The following is an 18,401-nucleotide window of genomic DNA, read 5'->3' as shown; positions in this document are numbered from 1 at the left end:
TAACTTTATGACTAAGCAGCAAACAAAAAATAAGTGGTTATTTACAGAAAGGCACACTGGTTTGATATTTTACCTGTTGTCCATTACAAAAGTAAATTGCTCTTACTTTCATTCATTGTTCTGCAGAACTTGGAAGCTAAAGAAGACGTTGTTTCAGATGTTTCCAGCTGGAAGTTGCCAGAAATTAGGAGATCTTGATCTTTTTTTCATTCTGAGGTAAATATTTGAATTTCTGATATCATTCTGAATTATGTCCCGCTATTAGAGTTCTTTGAAAAGTATGTTCCCTTTCAGATTTATTTTGCTTATATAAATTATTTTATGTCTCATATGTCAATAGATACATTTTAATATCAGATAATGTTAACCTGAAAAAATAAATGACAGCATTCAAATTATGACTCAATTTTTTGAGAGAAAATGACATCAACCTGTATGTTCATGACTCAGTAAATGCCTCCAAAACTCTAATAATTGGTTGTGCAGCCCTTGAAGGCAACAGCTGTATTTTGAAGACAGCCACCCACAGTCTGTATTTTTTGCATCTTTTTTCCCCCCCACAATTCTCAGAAGAAAGAATTGATTTAATTCAACCAGTGGAAAGGCATTCCAAGCATAAACGATATGCTTAATGTCATAACACAACTTCTCAATTCGATTTAAATCAAGACTGTGACTGGGTCACTTCAAAACTGTCAGTTGTTTTAAGTGTATTAGAGAAACTTGCTGGTGTCCTGCTAAATAACCTGAGTGCTTTTGAGGTCACAAATTGATGACTGGAAATTATCCCTAAGAATTTCCAGCTCTACAAATTGATGATTCTATTAATTTTGACAAGTAGCCCGAAGAAGCAAAGTACTCCAAGACCATCACACTACCGCCACCATGTTTTGTTATAGGTATCGGCAGTAACAGGTTCATAATTAATCTCAATATATAAAAATGAAAACGCATTTCAGGAAAATGTTACTGTTATGACCTGATCATGATCACAACACTCCTTAGGATAAGCAATCCTAAGGAGTAATAGAAATGCATACATGGAAAAATACTTTTTCATGGCTCTGTACAACCAACATATTTTTGTTTGGTATTGTTCTGAATGTTTACATGTTTCCTTCAGAGAGTATTTTTATTAAGATGTGGCAAATTTCAAGAAGTAGAAATGATGCAATAATATTTGAAATACTATTTTGTAAATTTTTTCTTACAATTTAGGAAATCTAATTGACGTTAATAAATTACATGTGATTTAAGTATTAAACTAAGATAAAATATTACATGTAAACATCTTGTTTTAAAGGTAGTTTATTGATTGACTTTTTTGAGCTTTATGTCAAGTTATAATCTTATTCCCTGATCAAAACATACCTGTAGCAATGCTTTATTCTTTCAAGTATGTTAGAGAAATCCTTTAATCTCCCTGGCAACCATTCAGGGTGCATTCATGCTTGCTCCCTGTGTTTCCCCCACAGAGCTCCTCCAGACTAGTGGCAGCAACAATTAGCAAACACTTGGTGGAACTGCATGTTTACAGAGCTCATCATGTGACCTGTATCTTGGTGCAATGCTTTAAAGAACAGTGCTAAAGGCTTAATGGAGAAACATTGTTGTGATGAGATGCTGAAGGCAGAGTGGCAAAAAGAGGAGGCGTCTATTAAAAGGACAGATGTCCATATTGTAATGCATTAAAAGCAGCAAATCAGCTGACAGGTAATCATCTTGGTGAAATGTGCTCTGATATTAGATGTTAATACTACACATATCACCAACTGCACAATTGTGGCAACCACTCAAACTTTGTTATATTTCTGTATTAAGAACCTCACTACAGAAGTAACTTCCCTCAGCTTCATCCTCAGTGAGACAGCAGAAAGCCCACCAGGGTTAGAAGCAGAAATTTCCCTCAAACAACCAAACTATATATCCACTTCAAATATTTGATTCCATTTTGAAGAAGCTAGAAGATCCGAACAATTCCAACATACGAGTACACACCCAGGGGAGCCCCAGATGTTCTTAGGCCATCCCTTGACTATTCATAATGTTATGGTTAATTGAGTAAACCCCCACTCAAAATGAGAGAGTAGAAAAGCAAGTACAAATGGCAGGGAATTAGTGAAACACACAAGGGAAGGTGCAAGTAAAGAGCTAAAAGGGTCACGCTGAGATGCCTGATTGCTCCCCTGAGAGGTGGATGAAAGGGTGGAGGGAAACACAATCCAAGCAAATGGAAAAGATTGGATGTTGTCAAATGGGTCATCCTTTAAGATGGTGACTCCATTGTTCCTTTTGTTAGGTGCTTCTATATAGCTTGGGTGAAATGGGATCATGCTGAGTCATACAAAATTCACTTCAACTAATTGGTTTAGTCTTGTTCCCATGTCTACTATAAGTTCATGGGTTAATTTTTACTTTATTAAAGTGCCATCATATTTTCTGTTGCATATTTGTTGGGCCTCTGTTTCAGTATTCAGCCTACGTCTTATTGATTTATGTAAAAAAAAAAAAAAAAAAGAAAAGAAAAACATCTTATTGATTGCAGGTTAACACACTGAGCAGCAGTATTGATTACCACCTTCTTTTATGCCGGAATCAGAACAGTAATTCTTTTATTACTGTCATCTAATTAGCAGCAATATGAATCCATTAATAATTAGAAATGCATTGCTGTCTCTGGGTACATTCTAGGACTTTGCTTTTGAACAACCCAAAATGGAGTAATTTGCTGAATTGTAGCTTCATGCAGAGCTGCAGGTGATCTACAGAATGTGTGTTTGTGTCTCAGAGGAGGGCGGTTAAAGCATGTGTGTTTCAGCAAATACTGTCTGGTAGCAGCTGGGCAGGGCAGGACTCACGGGCCAATGACATCATCCACGAAGAAGGAGAGACAGTCAAAAGCGCACAAGCAATCTCTCCTCAGGCAGCAAGAGGAAGCTGGCCCGCTCAGAGCAGGAGGCGGAGAGCAGCAGCAGCAGCAGCATGAGAGCAGGACAATGTCTGAGAGGCGGAGGTGTACACAGCGCTGAGCTGACTTTGACAAGAATATAGGACGCGGTCTGGGAATTGTTCTTTTGTTTTCCTCTCCTCTTTCATCACTCCATCCCTCCCCCTCCCCACTCCCCACTTCCCTTTCACCTCCATCCTCTGAAAGTTATCCCCTCTCTGAGCTCCTGCTTCAGGCGGCTCCTCCGGGCATGCTCCTTAAGCCAAAGTATGACCGCTTTCGCAACGAGTCTGTAACCTCCTCTGACGACCTGATGCAGAGCTTAACCATGAGCAGCAAAGTCGTGGCCACACCGGGGGTCTCCTCCTCCGCACAGAGTCTCCCCCTGCCTCCTTTGCCTCCTCTGGATCCCAGCGCCAGGTCCTCCTCCTCCTCGGTTGGGGCAGCAGCCCTGGCAGACTCCCCCTGCCTGGATGGGGAGCAGGAGGCCACCACAACCTTCTGCATGCTCATCCCCAAGATGCCTCAGTGGAAGTTCTCCAACTCCTTGCTCAGCAGAAGCCCATCAAGCTCTAGCAAGGACTCAACCAAGACAGCTTCTTCCCAGGCCTCATCTTCATCAACATCAAACAGGACCAGTGGGGCGAGCTCGGCCAGCGGCCCCGTGGCCAGCCTTGCGGCCGTACTTAACTCCTGTGACCCTGTCTGTGTCACCCCCTGTTCTCTGCAGGCCATCCGAGGGCAGCGGGGGGTAACGCATGCTGCAGCCTCTGGAGGTCCGGCAGGACATGGATTTGGGGTCGCAACAGAGGTCATGGTGAGCCCTGGTGTCTCCAGCAGCTCCAGGTCAGGAATGAACCGCAGGACAAGGGTGGAGGGCATGTGGCTGGGGGGAGATGAGCTCCACACCAAGGGCAGCTTCATTCACAAGCCCTCTCAGGGTTGGCTGCACCCAGACAAGAAAATTGTGGGACAAGGAGCTTCTTACATTGTTAGGGTAAGTACATTTAAAAGGAGCATAATTAGTTCTCTGTTAACCATAGTGACACACTCATCTGTTTTTACTTGACAGATATAGACTGAGAACCCATGTATGCACCAAAACTTACGTCCCTAACTATTGCTCTTTGATTTATGTAGATATCAAAAATGTTTGGAGTTTTCAGTTGTGCAGCATTTAATTGAAAAATCAAACATTGGTTGTATTTCTCTTGCTTATTAAGAGAAAATTTGATCATTCTGATGCAAAATAAGTGAGGCATCTATAATTAAAGACTCCCACAGGAAGACGAGAATATCAAGGCTGCAATTTTTTATATATTCACATGCATCCAAATGTGAATGTAAAAAAAACAAACCAAAGCATCTCAACAGCGGGCAGTTTGTTATGCAGCTCATGTGGCAGTGCCGAAGGAATACATAATTTCGTCCAGATAGACGGCTGGGTGCTGCTGGTTAAGAGTGTGTATCATGCTGCACTTACGGTTTCAGGACAGAGAAAAAATAAACCATAAAATTATGTCTCCTGACTGTGGAGGCTATTGTTGTTCAGCCACACTTTTAAATAAATATGGCTTGTGTCACACTGTATTTAAAACAAAAACTGTGTTTGTGGAGCATGTAATCTGCCTTATTGTGAGCTCTGGGTGTGGGAGTGGTTCTCTTTGTGTGGATTTGAGCCTGTTTACATTTATCTATGAAGCGAATAGACTGATTTTATGCATCAATTGTATCTGTTGCTTCTTATAATCATGACTATGAATATGATATGCTGTTGTTTGTTTAGTTAGGGGAGGATAAGGAGAACCTAGGAGATTAAAGAACTTTGTTGTTTTTTTATAAATAATAAATAAAAACAGGGTAGATAAACTAATTATTCGATGGCAAATCTCATAAATCCGAGCTATCTCAATCCTTTTGCGTCTTGTTTTTCATCCGTCTCCCCATGGCGTCCTCCTTGATGACACTTCACCTCTGCTCCCTCCCCCTCCTCCTCAAACTTAATGACGCGGTTCTTGATTACTGCAGTCTGGGGCCCGGGTGCAATTTCTAATGACATTATACCAGCACCATTCATTCTTATATCCAATTACGTTTAATCACAGTTATTTGCATCATGTGACGAGGATGAGGCACTTGGATCAGTAGCAGAAGAGGTCGGAATGTTTTCTAAGAGTGATTTCTCGTCACAAAGCTCTGATCTCCGAGCTTCATGGTGCGGGCTCTTCTTATCTCTGATCGATGTCTCTGTTAATGATCCGTATGTGTTTCTAAGAGTCCAGCATTGTAGGCGTGGCGGCAGTCGTCACAGACGACCTGGAAGAGGCGGTTTAGAAAATAACAGGACTGCTGTGCTCCTGTATGAGCAATTCAGTGGCAAATCCATGCAGGGAGGAGCGTTTCGCTGCATGTATTAGTGTCAGAGGGACAGTGAATTGGTGCTGCACTGTAATCATCTCAGTGAGCACCTCTCTCTCTCTCTCTCCCTCTCTCTCTCTTTCAGTTTGCACATATAGTCAGTCATTCACAGACTTCCAGGCCTCTTCATGGCAGACATATGGATTTCTTAATCATGTGTTTATATCTTCCTGGTGTCCATAAAGACATGTCATGTGTTGTGCCTCCTGTGCGTCTGCTATCCCTGTAAGCCAGATCACTGCAGCAGTCATTAAAACAAGCACTGCAGCTGCCACAGCCGGTGTTATTATCACACATATTAAACTCTTAAGCTTTCATTGCAGTTTTTTAACAGTCATCTTATGCATATTGATCTTCTTTAACGTGACTTGTTAAGTTTCCAAAAAGGAAAAAGAACAAAACATTTTACTCCCGCGCAGAAAATGCCTGGCATTCACTAACTGAGCTCTAAAAAGAGAATCTGTTTGGTGTTTTTCGTCCGTTTAGCCAACATTATGCAACATCTGTTGCGATTCTTGCCTCCAGATACGAAATTGTGACTCCCCGACATGACAAACAACCCAGCTGCCAGAATTTATCTCAAAGAGAGAGGCATCTACCACAGAGTTTGAGAAGAGGATACCAGTTTTATTAAATTCGTAAGGAATGTTTCTTGAGAACCCGGTATCTCTAGTCATGGGATGTATAAGTCAGAGCTTTCGCTCAGAAGGACAACATCCAGTTGATGAGAAAGGGTGGAGGTTGTGAGTGTGGGGGACGTTGCATCAGCAGATGAAATGGAAATGAAAAAAAAGGGACAAATTTCTTGATGGAAGACTTCCCTCAAGCCTAAATCTGATTAGAAAGCTTATTAAGCTCATTTAGACTCAGAGGTCCTCTCTCTGTCTCTTAATCTCTGCTGCATGGTTGCTTCTTGCAAAGAACTATCCTCCAAATACGCCGCCTTGTAAAAGTTTCCTACCCATTGAAGTTTTCCGCATCTTGTAATGTCGCATCCACAAATTTCAGTGTATGTTGTTGGGATTTTATATCTTAAAACACAGTGAAATGAAAAGGACAGTTCCCAAACTGTTGCTCTGATTGTGTGTTTATGGCCTTTTCTCAGTCCCAAACCTTTTGCTACCTCAAACAGGCTTTTCTTCAATGACTATCCTCTATTGTACTTTTTACTGACCATGTTTCACCATGTTCACTTGCAAGTTTTTCTCCTTGCCTTGCATTTGGTCAAAAGTTTCAATCATGATATCATAAGACCAGAGAATCTTCTTGAAAATGCTTGTCGTGTCTCCTTCATGCCTTGTTACAAACTATAATTTGCACTACTAACAGCTTCAGTAAAAATGTTGAAGAGTTGTAGAGTGTTGTCTTGTTGACAGATTCTCCCTTCTGGTTTCTGGATCTCTGCAGCTCCTCCAGAGTTACTATGGGCCTCTTGGCTGCTTCTCTGATCAAGTCTTTCCTGGCACAGCCTACAGCCTAGGTGGACAGCCTTTTGGTTTGTAGTTGTGTCTTTCTATTTATGTAAAGGTACTGTGATTTGTGAGATCTATGAAGCTTCAGTTATTGTTTAAAACCCAAAGCTTCCTACTTATTTACTGACTTGTCTGCTGCCTTCCCTGATTTTCATGCTGCTGTTTGTTCATTATTTTTTTTTCTAACAAAACAGTTGAATTTGTGCTGAGATCAAATTGAACTCTTATTTGACAATTTAATTGAAGTACAGGTATGAATGCAAATGTATGCCACATTTTTCTGATTTTTATTCATTAAATACATTTGAAAACCATGCTTTTCTTTCATCTCTATGCAATAAATATATGGAAACAATAATTCTACTGTATTGAAGTTTGGATCTATAACTTCAGAAAACGTGAAAATCTTTTCAAGGCAAAGCTAAAAATGTCATGGAGCCTTCTGTAAAGTTTATCTCATTTGCTTGACAAACTGAAAAGCATCACTTTTGAGAGCACTTCTCATAAGAGGTGTTAAAAGTGTTACAAACTTCTCAACACTAAGCTAACCAGACAGAAGACAAAACATGAGAGTTTTCTGGATCTAAACTTTGTGACACTTCCGTACCCTGATCCAATTATTCATTTGTAGCAGGAACAAACGACCAGATATTGAGAAGTGTTCCTGGAGATGATGTTGCCCTATTAATTTTAACAGAAAAAACAGAAATATCCCGGATTTTATTCTATGACAGGTTTTTCTTTTTCTCACATCGATGCAGACAAGACGACACTCTCACATGAACTGCCTGCGGGATCAAACACCCTCACACATAATCCTTCCCCCCCAGAGGGTTCAGAAACTGCAGTTTGTACGCAGTCTGGAGCTGAGTGATGCTAATCTAGTCAAGGTGTCATTAGCACCCTGATCTGACAGCCATTATTGCCACCCTGTGCTAGGCAGTTGCTTCCATGTGTAGTCTGCGGATGTAACAAAATATAAATGGGAATTATCACGTTTAACAATGGAAAATATAATAGCCTAAAAAGCATGGTGCATCAGAAACCCTATTAAGTGCAGAATAGGGTCATAATCAGAATGAAAATAAGTTTCCATGCATATTGCAGAGCCCCATCTGATTTGATGTTTTTCCTCCGTAGTATATGGGTTGCATTGAAGTGCTGAAGTCGATGCGTTCCCTGGACTTCAACACACGGACTCAGGTGACAAGGTAAGTCAGCAACCGTCTTTACTGCCTGTGGTGAGTCAGCAGAATTTGATCCAATAAGCATAGTGTTTATTTACATGTCCACGGCTGTAATATTAAAGCGCTTGCTTATCTAGACGAATGTTTAGATGCTTAATTAAATCATTTAATTTGATTAGTAATTGGTGGATGCATCAAAGATGGTTCCAATTCCTCCAGTTTAGACTCTTGGCATGCTAGTTTCTTTTTGTTTGCCATTTTTGTTTTCCTGTGCTGCATGTGATGTTGTTGTCATCCTCAACCCCAAAGAAGCAGTGCGCTCCTCTTCCCTCCTCCTCCCCATTTCTCCTCCCCTCCGCCTCTCACCCTCCTATCTCTCCTCTACAATCGATCATCAGTAATCTGAGCCTACCAATGCTTCCAACGCTTAAGTGCAGGGGGAGAGGAGGAGAAGAAGGATGCAGCAGAGATGGAGTGATAGAGGAGGGGATCTATAATTGATGATGTTTCCTAATGACAGTGGAAAGCTGCAGTGGGCTCTGTGAACGCACCCTGTTGGGTAATGTGTTTGGCTGCAAGTTCTTGAGAGGGAGGAGGTTATGGGTGTGCAAAACAAAACAACAAAAGAAAAACAAAGGGATGAACCATGCTGAGGCTATTCTGGCTGCTTATGTTTTGGACATATTTTATTTTTGGTTTTGCTCCTCCTAAATTTGATTTGGTTGTTCAGATAAATTCAGGTATTTATTTATTTATTTATTTTTTACCTCTTGGTCAACATTAGTGACAAACAGCATCATGAAGACAGAGGAAGAAACCAGACAGGGATATATTAGGGTTAGGTTATAGAACTGTTATATTTACGTGTCAGATTTGCCCAGGTCAACTATAAACTTAAATCCAACTGAAAATTTGTGACAAGACTTTATTTGTATTGTTACAGATACAAATACTAAGCAATCTAGGGAGAAAAAATAGGTCTATATATGCAAATTTGGCATTGATCAGTTTTCAAAACAACTCCTAGTATAATTGGAAGGTGGTTCAGTCAATTCATGACAGACTTTTCAGATTCTTTTATTTTTCTTCTACTTTTTCTTCCATGAGATCAACACTCGTTTGTGTTGTTGTTCTATCTATGTAAAAAACAACAACATATATATATATATATATATATATATATATATATATATATATATATATATATATATATATATATATATATATATATATATATATAATAAGTTTGCAGTTAATAATGTGACAAAATCTCAAAAAGTTCAATTGGCATTAATATTTTTGCAAGACCCAGTGGGTTGACCTACTTCTCTTTTCTCCCAATTTGAGGACTACAACTACCACTTCATGAAAATGAAAAAAACAACAAACAAACAAGCATTTAGACACCAGGACTAACAGGGAAAGACCAGCACTGCAGACAATAACAACAACTTCTCCTCCTTTCTCTCCACCTCCCTCTGCTTTCATCAGCATGAGTCATTTGAACGTGGTGGTGTTTTTCAAAAATCCCTGAGAAGACCTTTACCCGAGACAAGGCCCAGGACGCTTGCTTTTTAAATATTTATGAGCTACTCGATAGCCGGGCCTGTTGATTCCTGTCCCTACCGTCCCATGGCGGACAGACAGCAAGCTACACTCTCAAGTCGACATTATTTTTCACCCCCACCATCAGACACACAGTGAAATAAGGCTTTCAGTAGCCATATTGAGCTGCAACCATTCCCACAGGTTGCAGCTGTTTCACTGCAGAGTTCGAAGAATCCTGGAGAGTGCAAAACACATGTAAACACAAGCATTGTATTTTTTTTCCCCATCACACTGTGATTATTTTTTTTCTGTAATTTAGCAGCAAATCTCAGCTTTCACATAACATCTTGTAGATCAGTTTGTGAACAACAGGCCAGACAAAAAACAGTTGTTCACTACTGAATTGTAACAAACTTGGGACACAGCACATCTGACTAAAATTTGCCCTAATTTGACCAATTTCTTGTAAATCATTAAAGAACTTTAGTTTACTTCAGAAGGCTTGTTTATGACAAGTGACCAATGTCTTTTTCATTAGTGTGACCAGCATCCTCTCCACATTTTCTTAATCAGGGAAGCCATCAACAGGCTTTGTGAGGCAGTGCCTGGTGGAAAGGGGGCTTGGAGGAAGAAGGTCAGTAGTAATATTTTACCGTGAGTCTTTACTTCAGTGTCATATGCTTATAATATGTATTATTTTACCAAAACATTTATGGTTTGAATTAACTCAATTGACATGTGTATGTGGTTGCATTCATTTTCCTTTCATTTAGACTCCAAACAAAGCTCTACAGTCAGTCATGGGAAAGAGTAACCTGCGATTTGCGGGCATGAACATTGCTGTCAACATTTCTGTAGATGGCCTTGGACTTCTCGTCCCAACTACACGACAGGTGAAATGATCTACTACTACAACCTGAAAGACTAAATTAGGCAGCTCTCCTTATTTAGGGTTGGTGCCTTTCAAGATCTGTGTCTTGAAAAAAACATGAACAAAAAGACGTCAGGAGTCTGCAATTTCTACAGCCTGACCATGCACCCCAAAGCAACCACAAGAAAGCAGTGGAAAGACTGTATTGCATTAAATCCTTCTGAATCCAAGAATACCACTGGAACCCTGCATTTCTGGAGAAATTGAAACAAATATCCCTCCTGGCCAGCATTCTCAAAACATTCTTCAAAGCTGTTGTTGAGAGTGTGTTCACTGACTACATCTCAGCGTGGTACTTCAGCTGCAATGTAGAGTATGCAGATAGTGGATAGCTGAGGGGAGGACATTGAAGGTTTTCTTAACATTTCTCCCAGATCTGTATGAGCAGCTGCAGAAACAGAGCTCTGACTCCTTACTTGGGCTTTATCCAACAACTGCTGTTGTCAGGCAAACTCTCTTGAAGCGTCAAAAACAAAACCACCAGAGCACAGTTTTCTGACTCAAGCAGTTGAAAGCTAAACATTACAATAATGTTCTTCTTTTTTATTACAGTTATTTCATGTCTTTATCAATTTGTGTGCAGTGGAATAAAAATCAATCAATTTAACTAACTGACTGACTGATCTTTGGTCTTGCTGAACCATTGATTTCCAATCAAGTTCTTAATATTTTAAAAGCATATTTGACTGCACATTGTTTTAGATTGTAATATATGGTCTCATGCCACTCATGTTCACACATGTGTATCTTGCAGGTGATTGCACACCATCCCATGCAGTCCATCTCATTTGCCTCTGGAGGAGACACAGTGAGTGTGGCATTTTCAACTCCAAGACTCTCCATGCCTGCTGTTTGGAACTGACATTTTCACCTTAACATATCCATATCAATCATATTTGACTGGTTTCCAATTTTGTGGCCCAAAAATCAATGAGTTCACTTAAGAACCTCTGATTTATGTTTTTGTCTAATTGAACTTTCCATTTTCTTTGCTGCAGGACACGCCAGACTATGTTGCATATGTAGCCAAAGATCCAGTAAATCAAAGGGGTAAGGTTTATTTTTCTGTACACAAAGTGTTTATACTCCTTTAAATTTGTATTTATTGGTATTTAAATCATCCGCATTGCATTTTACATATACCGATGATGTGTGTGGGTACTTGTTTTTCTGTATGGGTTCATAACCCTTTGGATTTTTTTTTACAGCATGTCACATCCTGGAGTGTTCGGATGGCTTAGCCCAGAGTGTCATCAGTACCATTGGCCAGGCTTTTGAGCTGCAGTTCAAACAGTATCTACACAGCCCTCCTAAAACCATGTCTTCTGTTGAGAGGTAACACAGTCCTGAAACAACAGCATACATGAAGTCATAAATAAACAACAAAAACACAGAAAAGTGTTCAATATTAGGCTTTTCATGCCTTTATGGTACCTCCTAGATAAGCATATTGGTTACATAAGAAAACCTGATCTACTGTTGATCTTTAAATACTTTTGTTCTTGTGTTACTTCCATATTTGTTTGAAACTTTGAATGCTTTGATATTCTCACACTTTTACCAGTTATCAATTATTGAATGACACTTTTGCAAAAACAGGTGAAACTCAAGCTTAGCTTTATCTTCTGTTCCGGTTTCAAATAAACATCCACCTTCCTGTGACCAGCAGCAAGTCTTCATAGTTTTGTAGATCACATTTGGACATGCGCAACTGTAAACTGAGATTTCCTTTTCTAATTAATTATGGCAAGGAGTTGAACTGGAAAGCATTTAGAAAATCTTAGGTTATTCACTGTGACATTTAGCCATGAATTCAGAGAATGTGCATTTGACTTTAGGCCTGCCAGGACAGAGGAGCCGGTGTGGGGTGAGGACGAAGATGCATCAGAGCATGATTACTACAACAGCATTCCTGGGAAGGAGCCTCCTGTTGGGGGAGTCGTGGACTCTAGGCTGAGGCCCACTGGGGCCCTGCTGGGTCACATCCACACCCAGCCACAGAGCAAGACAGCAACTCAGGTGAGCATCATGAATGTGGAAACGGTATCCTGTCAGGTCAGACTGTGGATTCTTAATGTGCATTTGTGACTCTTTGCTAAGAACAGTGCAGGTGAAATTCTGTCTTTATGCACCTGAAATGTTGACATGATAACTTATATGTAGTATTGATATATTTCAGCTAAATTTTATTTTTATTGCGCTTTAACACTGAAGCTGCCAGCAGTGAAATGGCTGTCTTGCTATCCAATATTTTCATAGATGTTATATAAAGTACAGCTGACCTTCATAATCTGCTATATAATTAAAGTTTATTACCAAAAATGCCATGTTTGATTTAGTATCCCTCAAGCTGGGTCTCTGCTGCTTCCCCAGATTAAAACATAATTATACCACACAAACTCCCAATTTATGCGCTATAATTCATCTTGATGTGCCTGCACCATAACTATTATAGACATGATTGCATAAAAAGAACCTGTATGCCTCTCGCTATGCTGCCTGTTCACTGTATACAGATGTACTGAAGGAAATATTTAAATTGTGTTTCTGAACTGCATTGAAGGGAGAAGAGATAACTGTGTGTTTAAAATGTGTTGCTGTGTTGACAGATGGGCTCTCAGGCCAGGAGAGAGCAGGGATCTTATCCACTCGGTCAACTCTGTTATGAGCTTCATTGGGACACTGAGACCACCTGTGGCTCAGGTGAGACACCTTGTGGCCGAAAGTGGCTATTGCTGGTTTAAAAAAAAAAACATACCTCCTGATAAAATTCTTCTGCTTTGCTTCCTCGCTCCTCCCCTCACACTTACATGCTTAAGATCATGAAGCAGTTTTTTAAAACAAATAAAAGCTCAAGTAAGTGCTAAAAGACATTTTCAATTATAATTGTATCAAGAGAAAAATGCCATCCAATCAAAATTGGCCTCATGTGAAAAAGTATTTTTCACCTGATGACACCTATTGACTTAGTGGAAACAATCTCCATAAAGTGTTTGCAATAAACGAGCTAGACCACATGACCTTTTGTTGCTGTGGAGGTTCACTGCTGTTTTCAAAAACGTCTTATTTCTGTCATAATCAGTAAGTATTTGTATTTTTGGGTTCTCACTTTGTACTTGTTCATTGCTCCATGGTGAATTTATTTATTTGTATTCAATTTCTTTGTTTTTTCTTACACTCTTTTTGTACTAGTATTTAGTTTTTGATGAGTTTGATCCTTTTGCGTGTAATTCAACAATGAAATATGCAAAGAGGTTAATCCTTTTACACTGCGCTTTATACATCTATAGTTTTTGGATATTTGAAATCAAGGAGGGTAGATTGGCCTTTTCTACCCTCCTTGATTTCTAGGCCAGTTATTTAAAAAAATAGGTCTGTGTTATTCTTGTATGAAAAACAACTTAGGTACACATTAATCAACTCTGTTGGAGAGTCAAATTTTAAAACTGTAGTGACAATAAAAAGAGGTTATAAAACATTCTTAAAGTGTTATTTTAATTGGATTCTGTCTCATTTCTTGCATTAGATGGTTACTTGTGTGCTGATGGTCAGCCACCAGGCAGCAAGGACTATGAAGAGCACCAATACGTAAACACACAAAGTCTGGAAAACCTTGAATCTTTTACACATGGAGCAGATGGACATAAAGGGGCTAGACCACATGATAGTCCCAAAAAGGACCTCTTTGATATGAGTGAGTCTTGAGATTTACCCCAGACATACCTAAGGAAGCGGAAAAATGGAAGCAGAACAGCTAAACTGAGCAACTAAATTTCTTGTGCCTCCGCAGGGCCCTTTGAGGATGCCCTAAAGCTCCATGAGGCATGTGGAGGAGCTGCTGGCTCCGGTGTATTAGTGGGTTCTGGTTCTCAGGTTGGAGGTGTTCGAAACATTGAGGATCAGTGGCCCAGCCCGCCTAGACGCAGAGCCCCCGTGGCCCCAAACGAGGAGCAGCTACGCCGGGAAACGTGGTACCACAGTCGCATGAGCCGGAGAGACGCAGAGAAACTCCTGGTTCGAGATGGGGACTTCCTGGTCCGTGAGAGCACCACCAACCCAGGGCAGTACGTGCTAACAGGCATGCACTGTGGCCTGCCCAAACACCTGCTGCTAGTGGACCCGGAAGGCGTAGTGAGTCTGTTTCAATTTAAACCAGACTTAAAGTAAAACAATCTGGTTTTTTGACACCAACATTTTGTTTGCATAATGTAAAACTTGTTTATCCCCATCCAGGTCCGAACTAAAGACATGTTGTTTGAGAGTATAAGCCATCTTATAACGTACCACTTGAAGAACGAGCTGCCAATTGTTGCAGCAGAAAGTGAGCTTCATCTTAAACAAGCTGTCCGCAGGAAACAATGAACCACCCGGGTTGTTGTGAGATGGTAAGCTACAGCGTGTGTTCATTTTAAAAGTAGAGATCATTATTTGAATGATTTTACATGCAAATATTAAAAGTTGCTCGCAGCTGACACTCACTGTTTTGAGTGTCAGATTTTTAATCAGATAGATTAAAAATGCAATCATTTTAGTGTGTTAAGAAAGAAGTTATTATCACTGGAGATTTTTAACAACCACAAACTTTGGTAAAAGTTTTATATGATGGAGCCACACAAATTCACCTATAATTTTTAAGTTTAAGAAAATACTTTTCACTGTATTATTTGCCTGTTATTTGCTGCTGGAGTTCAGGCTCAGTCAATTTCAATGGAGCGTATCTGTGATCCAGACATTTCCAGTTTTGCCACAGATTCTCAGTGATACTGAGGTGTGGATGTTGACTGTGCCATTCTAATAAATATGCTATGGTCTAAATATTATCATTGTAGTTCTAGTTTATTTTTTAGGCTCCTTATTCTGCTGGGCTTGGAAAATGAACCTCTGCTTCAGTCACAAATCTTTTGCATATAGTTTTTTCTGATTTTAATTAAAAAAAAAAAAGAAGACAACCAAATATTCTTTTTCCACATCAAAGTTTGGTGGTATGAAAAGTTTTAAGACACTGCAGCCACTAAAGGACTATGGAGGTGTCATCTTAATGACATATATTAGTTGAAGTTTACATATATGTTCTATTAATTGGAAATATATTTGATTCACACAATGTTATTTTTCAGTAACCATAATATGTTTCTCTCTATCCTTTTTCACAGCTGAATTTGTCTGGACTTGGGCAACATTTGGCCTAAAAACTGAACAGATGATTTTTTTCATCCTGAAAGAATACATACTTTTTTTTTTGCCTTGAACATACTTCCCATGAAAGTGCAGGATCAAGTCAAGCTCCTTCTTTCCTCTGGCTGTCAGCAGCCAGAATCCAGAATGCCACATCATGAAAAATCTAACAAGTGCTTCCAGTAATCCACGACCACATTGTTACCGGCCATTCTTTCTGCCAACAATGAACATGACCAGAGGAAAAACTGAAACCGATTATCTGTCACAGATATCAACTCAAAACATGTCAGCCTTCAGATTGAGAAGCAAATTTCTTCAAATATGCAGGAAATGACTGCAGGTTTGTGTGTCTGAGAGGCAACAGAAGGCCGTCTCTCTCTTCGGGATGCAAAGACTTACTATTTCTACATCGGTCTCCAGTATCTGAGAAGGCACAAAGGAGAAACACTGATGACGGTGTTCGATGTATGAGCTGCACACGCTTTTGTACTTTATATTTTGCCACAGTATCAGCAAAACATGAAGCTTTTCCACATTTTCGTCAATTAACGTATGTGGTCTTGTTTGCTGTTTGTAAGGAGTTGATCGCAGTGCAATGAACTTACACAAGCCTGTGACCGGGCAGACTTTCCTCTGCGATGAATCCTCTATCCTGAATCAAAGCTAATGTCTTCATTTCTAACTAACTGTGCAGGTACATCTCAATGAATTGGAATATCAGAAATAATTCAAGTCTTTAATACAATTAAGAGTGAAATTTATATATTCCATAGATACATCATCATCACACAGTGACATCTCCTAAGTATTTATTTATGTTAATCTTATTGATTATGTTACGTCTACTTAAGTCCCAAAAATATGCTTCCTAGAAAAACAATCTAAATATTGCCAATTTTTAAAAAAAGAATAAACTACAACCAAGAAATGTTATATTGCGACCATGTTGTGCCCTCTAGAATGATGGGATAGGTGAGAACACTGACATGACCAGCAGAAGAATAAGTCACAAAAAGTCACTGCTAAAGAAGCTGGCTGTTCATAAAGTGCCGTATCCAAGCACATTATTGGAGACTTCAGTGAAGGTAACACACAGGTGAATCACAGGACGGTGAATATGACTCGTATTCAACTGGCTCCTGCAACAGTGACATACGAAGGGTCATACTAAAGAGGAAAGGCACTGGACTGTCGGCTCAGTGGTCCAAAGTCATCATTTTAGATGAAAGTAAATTGTTATTTTCATTTGAAAATGTAGGCTCCAGAGTCTGGAGGAAGAGTAAAGAGACACAGCCATCAGCTGGTGTTGCTCCACTGTGTTTTTTCAAGTTCAAAATCAACGCAGCCGTCCGCCTAGCAAGGAATTTTAGTCTCCCCTCCACTTATAAAGTGTAAAGAAATGCTGATTTCATTTTTCAGGAGAATTTGGCAACTGCGTACAAAAGTACCAATACCTGCTTTAGTGACCGTGGTAACACTTGGCTTATTTGGGCAGACAACTCTCCTTACCTGAACCTCAGAGAAAGGTTCAAGTCAGGAGTCTCACTTTTTGAATTGAATAACTAAATTAAAGTTTTAATTCCATTACTTGTTGAGAGGTACCTGCATGTATTTTTCCCAGTGCCTTAATAACTACACTGGCAGGCATTTGTCTCAGTGTACATAATGTGCAGTTCTGCACTCATTGCAAAAAGACTACATTTTCTTCTCATGCCAATGAAAAGATAAACAAAGTTCAGGATAATTAAGCTGTTATATTTGTAAACAGTGATGTAAGCTGCTCCCGTTTTCTGCTAGATAATCACAGCTGATTTTATTATTAAGCTTTTTTGTGAGATCCTCAGAAAAGATGTCCTTTCCTTTCACCGATTGCTTTTCTCTGCAGTGATTGGACGTAAAATAGTGATGAGGATGTGCAATCCCTCCGTTTGTCCCGGCTCAGGAAAATTTGGTACTTTAATGATCATGTCTGTGTCCACGTCTTTGTATTTAAGCTAAACAGGTTTGTGTTGTTTCTTCAGAGCACACCAGGAAGTGGCTCATTACATCTGTGTCACTGTAGTACTTTTTGGAGTTGTTTTTTTTTTCTTTTTTTCTGTGTACCAAGGACAAGTAAATTACATAAATCTTTTGATGAGATCAGTATGTGAATGTTTGTTAATGCTTTTTCCTCCCTTTTGCGTTCTCAGGAATTTCTCAAAAAAAAAAAAAATCCCTTCTTCACTATTATGTTTAGTCAATAAAATAAATTATGAAAGGGTACAGATAAAATAGTGTGTTTTTAATCGTGACTCCTTAACTTTCTTCTTTGACGGATCTTTGTCCCCACCTGCTAGCATCAATAAAATATTATCTAGAGGGGAATGGTCAAACATTGCTCTTTATTGAGTCTTGACCTATGGAGACCAAATGCTGTTTTACAAAATATTATTACTGGGAAAATTAACTACTTCTGTCAAATTTTGCTCACCTGCAAAAACAATTTACTTTAATGCGCTCAAATTAGGCTGTTGTTCTCACTTTCAGTGAGAAATTATCCTGCTGAGTCAAAAGATTAATTTGTTTTATTCTAGTTTTAGATCAACTAAAAATAGATGGTTTTCCTTTCATTTTTAAACTTTTAAACAAAGGACCAACAGAAAACAGAAATTGCTGTATATTTGTTAAATGGAAGGAAAGATAGTTTTCAAAACTGAAGCTAAATACTTAGTAAACCATGT

General features: G+C 39.4%; 1 protein-coding gene across 3 annotated transcripts; it reads left to right on the top strand.

The window, feature by feature from the left end:
* Positions 1-50: 50 nt before the first annotated feature.
* shc2 (SHC (Src homology 2 domain containing) transforming protein 2) lies at positions 51-17,997 on the top strand. Of its 3 annotated transcripts, XM_055049465.1 has the most exons (14): positions 51-216; positions 3,678-3,944; positions 7,978-8,048; positions 10,146-10,206; positions 10,346-10,465; positions 11,258-11,311; positions 11,502-11,553; positions 11,712-11,838; positions 12,342-12,522; positions 13,113-13,206; positions 14,030-14,197; positions 14,294-14,634; positions 14,737-14,888; positions 15,657-17,997. In XM_055049465.1, the coding sequence occupies exons 2-13, from the start codon at positions 3,762-3,764 to the stop codon at positions 14,863-14,865; spliced, it is 1,581 nt and encodes a 526-aa protein (XP_054905440.1). In that variant the 5' UTR covers positions 51-216; positions 3,678-3,761; the 3' UTR covers positions 14,866-14,888; positions 15,657-17,997. The 3 variants fall into 3 exon arrangements, with proteins under 3 accessions (XP_054905440.1, XP_054905422.1, XP_054905431.1); XM_055049447.1 differs by lacking the exon at positions 51-216 and having other exon boundaries at positions 2,534-3,944; XM_055049456.1 differs by lacking the exons at positions 51-216; positions 11,258-11,311 and having other exon boundaries at positions 2,534-3,944.
* The last annotated feature ends 404 nt before the right edge of the window (positions 17,998-18,401 follow it).

The sequence above is a fragment of the Poeciliopsis prolifica genome, unplaced genomic scaffold (assembly GCF_027474105.1).
Source record: "Poeciliopsis prolifica strain line A6 unplaced genomic scaffold, Auburn_PproV2 SCAFFOLD002, whole genome shotgun sequence".
Taxonomy (NCBI): Eukaryota; Metazoa; Chordata; class Actinopteri; order Cyprinodontiformes; family Poeciliidae; genus Poeciliopsis; species Poeciliopsis prolifica.
Note: the sequence above shows the minus strand (reverse complement) of the source record. Positions and strands in the feature narration are given on the sequence as shown.

Bases quoted from the DNA above. Each gene is read 5' to 3' on its own strand.
- shc2 (XM_055049447.1), top strand. From the start codon at position 3,198: ATGCTCCTTAAGCCAAAGTATGACCGCTTTCGCAACGAGTCTGTAACC. The intron at 3,945-7,977 runs GTAAGTACATTT...TTTCCTCCGTAG, and splicing joins GAGCTTCTTACATTGTTAGG to TATATGGGTTGCATTGAAGT. The intron at 13,207-14,029 runs GTGAGACACCTT...TTCTTGCATTAG, and splicing joins TGAGACCACCTGTGGCTCAG to ATGGTTACTTGTGTGCTGAT.